General features: G+C 51.4%; 1 protein-coding gene across 1 annotated transcript in view; it reads right to left on the minus strand.

The window, feature by feature from the left end:
- The window catches only part of cntf (ciliary neurotrophic factor), a 33,227-nt gene extending 31,635 nt beyond the window's left edge, over nucleotides 1–1,592 (minus strand). Inside the window, exon 1 of the mRNA XM_060926603.1 lies at nucleotides 1,244–1,592. Within this exon, the coding sequence (XP_060782586.1) occupies nucleotides 1,244–1,318 (75 nt within the window). The 5' untranslated portion in view covers nucleotides 1,319–1,592. The remainder of the gene's footprint in view (nucleotides 1–1,243) is intronic.
- Between the last annotated feature and the right edge of the window lie 6,267 nt (nucleotides 1,593–7,859).

Genomic DNA, 7,859 nt, shown 5'->3' on the forward strand with positions numbered 1-7,859 from the left:
AGAGAGTGAGTGAGCGAGCGTGATTGAGAAAGAGTGTGTGTGTGTGTGTGTGTGTGTGTGTGCAGGGTCGCCTCTAGGTCTTTGGCTGCCCTAGGCGAGATTGAGTTTTGGCGCCCCCCAAGAAAAAAAACCCTCTAATAACATCTAAATAACACTTTAATCTAATCACTCTATTACTATTAAACAATGTACGGTGCATGGACAATAAACAAGAAGTCATTTTTATCTTTTTCATTATTGTTATTATTGTTATCATTATTCACATAAAGTGTCAAGTAAAATGACCACACAAATTCAATACATATCTCCATATAATGGGCAAAAACTCTTCCGCACCCTGTTCAAAGTGTAGTGCATGGACAATAAACAAGAAATTATTTTTAGTTTCTTTTTTGCTATTAAAGTTAAGTCATCTCTGAAGAATTAACAAATTAAATGAATAAAAAATTCTACAATTCTAAGTTGTGCAAACTTAAGCACCCTGTTAGGACATCAATGGGCTGTATTTTCAAACAAAAGTGCTATTATGGGTACTTTGTTATTGAAGTAACATTACAATGGGACTCGTCTGGTCTTCCTAATGGCAAATTCCTTGATAATATCAAATGATATTTCTCTTGAGATCTCTTGGTTGATGCTCATCAGAGCAAGCCCATTCAGACGTTCTTGACTCATTGTTGACCTTAAGTATGTCTTCAGCAGTTTTAATTTTGAAAAGCTTCTTTCAGCAGAAGCTACTGTCACAGGTAGTGTAACAGCAGAGGTAAGGAGTGCGTACAGTATTTCTACATCCCCAGCCGCATCGGAGGTGTTGTAAAAAAGGTTTAACCTTTCATGAGCCAGGGCGCACTTTTTGCAATGAAAAAATCTCAAGGCACATCACCAATAGAAAATGTTGACTGAAACTAACACGCTGTTGCCAATATTTACAATATACAGTCATTCTATAATTTTCCACGGTACACTTGGTGATCTCTCATGGCACACTAGTGTTCCGCGGTGCTAGAGTTCGGCAGCACAGTGGTTGAAAACACTGTACACCACTGATGCACTTGGTAACATCTCCATTCAATAACTCCATCCCTCCTTTTTGGTGGGGTTTTGGTCGCCCTTGGCGCCCCTGGGCACACTTTGCGCTGTGTGTGTGTGTGAGTGAGAGTGTGTGTGAGTGAGTGAGTGTGAGAGAGTGAGAGAGAGTGTAGTGAGTGAAAGTGAGCGAGTGTGTGTGTGAAAGTGCACTTACATATAACTGCAGTAAGCGGGTGCAGTCCTGCAGCAGCAGCCTGGCCAGAGCCACAGCTTTCTCCTTCACAGCCATTCACTCTCACTGCCTGCGGGACACAGCTCGGGTTCGACTCCGGGGGAAACACAGCTCGGGCTCCACTCCGGGGGAAACACAGCTCGGGTTCGACTCCGGGGGAAACACAGCTCGGGTTCGACTCCGGGGGAAACACAGCTCGGGTTCGACTCCGGGGGAAACACAGCTCGGGTTCGACTCCGGGGAACTTTATTAGTTTAAATCCCGTTAATCAGGAACTCCTCCTGTTCTGTGAGCGGCTCGCTGTGTCGCGCGCAGCTCAGTTTCAGCTCCATTCATAACTACAGCGCGCTTTACCCCGCCCACTCGCTCCACCCCGCGCGCGCAGCCCCCCGTATTCCTGGAATGTTTAAAGGAGGACCGGAAGCGGAAACAGAGCCTCCCAGGGAAATAAGAAATTCACGCTCGTGCGCCTCAGTTCTGGTTGCGCGGCAGCAGTGCACTCACACTGAACTTGTTTTGTTACTAATATTCCCGAATATACCTTCAATAACAAGGCTTTTTTAAGCGAATTGAAAAAGTTAAACATTAAGAGCCTCTCTGTCTCTATCATTAACACAGTCTGTTCGTTTACCGCTGAAAACAAACCCAAATAGTCGAAGCGGAATTAGCCGTTAGCATCTCCCATACGTCACCACGTCCGCCATTTTGAATGGGGCAAGACAGAGCACAGGGTCCCAACTCTCGTACTGGACAGCTCACTGTGCTTCACATATTAATAGGTTTATCAGGTGAAAACTAAAATTCAGTCTGCGGGTGGTAAAAGAGAGCAACTGGACTTGCTTGAAGATTCTTGAAGACGTTTCACCTCTCATCCGAAAGGCTTCTTCAGTTCTGTCTGACTAATGGAGCACTTGCATGTGACGTCACAGCCGATCCAGGTTGTGACAGACGCCATCTTGACAGTCAAATGCCATATTTCCGCCTTCTGCTTCTACTTCTACCTTTTCTTCTGGAAAACCCCACTATATACAATTCTACTACAACGGCTGCGGCTACAAGCTCTCCCTACCTGTGCACGTTTTTTATGTTTTTGTGTGTATTTTTGCGTGTTGTTCGTCTGTACCGGACTTCAATATCCACTACAACCGTATGGACTTACTGGACATTGGTTTCCAGCAGAAAATGACGGTTTGTAGCGATTTCCATCGCATGCACAACATTCCGGACGAGATAGCGAGACCAGCGGGGTCTCCGTGGATTGTTATCGGGTCTGGCAGGCGAAGGAGGCGGCGTCAGGAGAGGAAGCAAAAGCGAGGCTGCAGGCAGAGCTGGCCTGTTGACTAAGCTCAGAAAACAGCTACTCAAACCTCCACTGCTAAGCCTCTACCTCTCCAATGCCAGATCCATGGTAAACAAGATGGACGATTTGGAATTACAGCTGAAATTACCTTATTCTATTCTATAATCGGCTGGTCAGTGCTATACTCAATACTTAAGTGACTTACCCGTCCAACGAGGATTATTTTCTTGTTTACAAGATGCCACATCTGAGTCGCTGACAAATCCTGAATTTCTGTAAAGATAACTGTCCAGAGATTTATAAGCACGCAGTGCTTCACAACTGAACAGCGAGGGAAAGTTAATGAGGTAATTATACACGTCTGGGTATTCCACTGGCAGTTCAAAATCTACTGACACGGTCGTGAAAACTACGTCCGGTAAGCCATAAGGGTCACTAATCTGTAGATCGTTTATTTTAGACATATATCTAGTTATCTATTCATTAGAAAAATGAGCCGTGTAGTCCGTCGGTTGAAATTGATCCATTCTGTACACGAGTGCAGCAGTATTCAGCGGTGTTTTTTACCGACAAGATGGCGGCTGTGTACTTTCCGGTCACGTGACTGCAAGATCTGTATTGAGGTATTTCACCTGACGTCACAGGGTCACGTGACGCCCCGGTGTCCGCCATTTTGGACGGCAAGCTAGCTAATGTCAACAACAGTAGCTGGTATGTTACTGTAGCAATGTTTACGTTCAGTCATTTGGATGACTGTTAAAACCTTTCAGTCTCAAGTTTTTCCTTTACTGGATTTACTAGTTTACTGAGCCAGCCGGCCCCGGAGCGCTAGCCAGCCGGCCCCGGAGCGCTAGCCAGCCAGCCGGCTCCAGAGCGCTAGCTAGCCAGCCAGCCGGCCCCGGAGCGCTAGCTAGCCAGCCAGCCGGCCCCGGAGCGCTAGCTAGCCAGCCAGCCGGCCCCGGAGCGCTAGCTAGCCAGCCAGCCGGCCCCGGAGCGCTAGCTAGCCAGCCAGCCGGCCCCGGAGCGCTAGCTAGCCAGCCAGCCGGCCCCGGAGCGCTAGCCAGCCAGCCGGCTCCGGAGCGCTAGCCAGCCAGCCGGCTCCGGAGCGCTAGCTAGCCAGCCAGCCGGCCCCGGAGCGCTAGCCAGCCAGCCGGCCCCGGAGCGCTAGCCAGCCAGCCGGCTCCGAAGTGCTAGCCAGCCGGCCCCGGAGTGCTAGCTAGCCCCAGAGCGCTAGCTAGCCAGCCAGCCAGCCGGCCCCGGAGCGCTAGCCAGCCAGCCAGCCGGCCCCGGAGCGCTAGCCAGCCAGCCAGCCGGCCCCGGAGCGCTAGCCAGCCAGCCAGCCGGCCCCGGAGCGCTAGCCAGCCAGCCAGCCGGCCCCGGAGCGCTAGCCAGCCAGCCAGCCGGCCCCGGAGCGCTAGCCAGCCAGCCAGCCGGCCCCGGAGCGCTAGCCAGCCAGCCAGCCGGCCCCGGAGCGCTAGCCAGCCAGCCAGCCGGCTCCGGAGCGCTAGCCAGCCGGCCCCGGAGCGCTAGCTAGCCCCGGAGCGCTAGCTAGCCAGCCAGCCAGCCCGCCCCGGAGCGCTAGCCAGCCAGCCAGCCCGCCCCAGAGCGCGCTCAGTAAACTAGTAAATACAGTAAAGGAAAAACTTATAACGGGCCATGTCTCAACAGACTAAGAAGTTATTTCAATGACATTTAATAACATTTTGTTTATCCTGAGGACCGAAAGTAAATGAAAATGTGAACAAATCTTAGCTGTCAGTGAACAATCCTGGTGGAAGCAGGTAAACGTCGTTCTCCAAGCCTGCTAACCTCAATTTTTGCAAATACCTCTCCCTCTGCTCGCCCTGTAAATGCCCTACGTCGCTGGATAGTGAAGGTGTTTTCTGCATCTCGCTCCTTTTTCTTTTATGTTTTTCGTTTGTCGCCTTCCTCGCATTCAAACTGATTCGAGCCGTGCCGTCCAAAATGGCAACGTCACATGACTTGGTCACGTGAGTGAAATACCTCAATAGGGAGCATCAGGTATTTCTCCTCTCATGGATGAAAAGCTCATCTAAGGTGTCGTTGAGTCATCCTGTTGGTGTGGGTCACTGGGGGCTGGGTGTGAACGGCCTAGAGAATCGTTAGGGTGATCAATGGATTGCCTGTTAGGGTGATCAATGGAATGCCGATTCTCTCTGTTCTCCTGTGAGTCACTGAAAACAGCTGGGTTTTGGTGTGCATTCAGTTGTCTGGGAAGTGTGTCAAGGACTGCATTGTAGGTGGCTGATAAATGATGTCTTAGGCCCTGTCCACTAACACTGTCCACTAACACTGAACATAATAATAATATCCAAGCTCATGTTTCACTCTCACTAGTGCTCTGTAAGGCTTTTTCCTGGTGATATTCGTTACACTTCTACCCGGCGTGAAGCACTCACAGTCATGTGGTTGTGACATCATCGTAAACAAATCCGTTCTACTCATCCAGACGACTTCACAACGGCAACGTTGCCAGATCTTTCCACTCTGGAACCCGTTCTCAAAAAGATTGCGTTTTGGGCACCCAAAACGCCGGTGCCGTGTGGACGCCAGGCCTAAACGATAAGCAATTGTATCGGAGTCACCTGAATCCGTTGCCGTGTGGACAGGGCCTTAGGCTACATCCACACGACAACGGCAATGAGATTTTTTTTTTTAGCGGGTAAAAAAATTATTGCGTCCAAATGGGCAACGGATCAGTAAAATATCAGGTACATATGGCAACGCAACGCTTGCTGAAAATGATGCAATACACATGCCACACCTCTACGTGCGCTGTAAGATGGTCCCATCGGAGACACCAGAATAATAGAAGAAGTAGGACGCATGCGCATAAACCCATTCTTCTACCCGGCACTGAGCTACTACTACTCTGGGGTCTGCCATTGTTGCTGTTGTTGTTACGAATGATGCGCGCGAGAGTGCTGCTTGTTCTAGTCATGTGGTTGTGACGTCATCGTAAACAAATCCATTCTACTCATCCAGACGACTTCGCAATGGCGCCGTTGCCAGATTTTTCCATTCTGGAAACCGTTCTCAAAAAATATCGTTTTGGGGCACCCAAAACGCCGGTGCCGTGTGGACGCCAGGCCGAAATGATAAAAAATTTTTATCGGATTCACCTGAATCCGTTGCCGTGTGGACAGGGCCTTAGACCCCCACCTCTGTTCAGTGATGGCCGTTCCAGGTTGACAAAAATGGCTTCTTTAACTCCTCGCTCATTGGTATGAGCGAGGAGTTAAAGAAGCCATTTTTGTCAACCTGGAACAGCCGTCACTGAACAGAGAAGAAGCCTTTCGGATGAGAGGTGAAACGCCTTCAAGAATCTTCAAGCAAGTCCAGTTGCTCTCTTTTACCACCCACAGTTACTATGACCTGGATGACTGAGAATCTTCACAGACATCTCAGATTCAGTCCAAATTGCTTGAAGCTGCTCTCACTGAATTCAGAACAAACTTTTTACAGAATTAAAATGTTTATCTGTTCTTGAGATATTACAAATCAAACATTCAACATAACCTTTCTCTCCCAAGATATTTACATGGAACTTGGCAGCACATAGATGGTTGTATGCTGAAAAATGAGTAAAATTTTAAAAATGAATATGCAAATTAGTATTTAATTAGACTCAATGACTCAATGTCCCACGCCTCCCTCAGAAGCTGGGAGAAGCTCTCCCAGAGGTGGGAGTTAAAGACCTCCCTGACAGAGTGCTCGGCCAGACGTCCCCAGTAGACCCTCACCATACGTTTGGGCCTGCCAGGTCTGTCTGGCTTCCTCCTCCGCCAGCGGATCCAACTCACCACCAGGTGGTGATCAGTTGACAGCTCAGCCCCTCTCTTCACCTGAGTGTCCAAGACATAGGGCCGGAGATCCGATGAAACGACAACAAAGTCGATCATCGACCTCCAACCTAAGGTGTCCTGGTGCCACGTGCACTTATGGACACCCCTATGCTCGAACATGGTGTTCGTTATGGACAAAACGTGACTAGCACAGAAGTCCAATAACAAAACACCACTCAGGTTCAGATCGGGGAGGCCGTTCCTCCCAATCACACTCCTCCAGGTGTCACTGTCGTCGCCCATGTGAGCATTGTAGTCTCCCAGTAGAACAATGGAGTCCCCAGTCTGAGCACCTCTCAGTACCTCTCCCAGGGACTCCAAGAAGGCAGGATACTCTATACTGCTTGTGGCAGCGGGGGCATGGTCAAGCGCTGGTCTGTGACAGGAGGGCGGAGCCAGGGAAGATGAGTGGCAGAATCACTACACCTGACGGTAATTAACCTGTGTTTTGTGTGTTTTGTGTGTTTTCCCAGGAACCGCGCTCTATTTAAGGAGGCAGAGGGAGAGCAGAGGAGAGCTCATCCCGGGACAAGAACACAGTGTGTGTGTATGTGTGTGACGCTACCAGATTAGGAACTGGCGAGTAAACTGAAAAGTCTGGGAATAAAAAGCCTTTGTTCATCTGAAGCGTTGTCCTGCCGTCCTTTGTGCTCCACCCACACTTCAAAGAGCTCTACAGTGGTGCCGAAACCCGGGAAAAGGTGGAGCACCAACCTTGCAGCCCCATGGAATCCTCCCCGTTCGCGGACCTGGTCCACGCCCTCACCACGGCTCAGCAAAGCCAGCACCAGGCGCTCGTCATGCTCCGAAAGGAGCAAGAGCGGCGCTTCGAAGCCCTGGTGCTGGCCCAGCAGGAAGATCGCGAGGCGTTCCGGCATCTCCTCGCGTCGGCGGGGTCCACCAGCGCCCTGGCCGCGGGCCCGTCCCCCCTCACCGTGACCAAGATGGGCCCGCAGGACGACCCCGAGGCGTTTCTCACCTTGTTCGAGCAGGTCGCCGAAGCCTCGGGGTGGCCAATAGAGCAGCGCGCGGCGCGCCTCCTCCCCCTCCTGACGGGAGAGGCGCAGCTGGCCGCACTACAGCTCCCCGCCGACCGCTGGCTGGCCTACGCGGACCTTCGCCGGGCCGTCCTCCAGCGCGTGGGGCGCACGCCAGAACAACAGCGCCAGCACTTCCGCACGCTGCGGTTGGAGGAAGTCGGCCGGCCGTTCGCGTTCGGCCAGCAGCTCCGGGACGCCTGCTGGCGGTGGCTGAGGGCCGATGATCGCAACGCCGAGGGAATCATCGATCAGGTGGTGCTGAAGCAATTCATCGCACGCTTACCAGCCGGAACCGCGGAGTGGGTCCAGTGCCACCGCCCGGCGTCGCTGGATCAGGCAGTAGGACTGGCGGAGGATCATTTGGCGGCTGTTCCGGCGGCAGGACGGCCGAC

The sequence above is a fragment of the Neoarius graeffei genome, chromosome 7 (genome assembly GCF_027579695.1).
Source record: "Neoarius graeffei isolate fNeoGra1 chromosome 7, fNeoGra1.pri, whole genome shotgun sequence".
In the NCBI taxonomy this organism is placed as follows: Eukaryota; Metazoa; Chordata; class Actinopteri; order Siluriformes; family Ariidae; genus Neoarius; species Neoarius graeffei.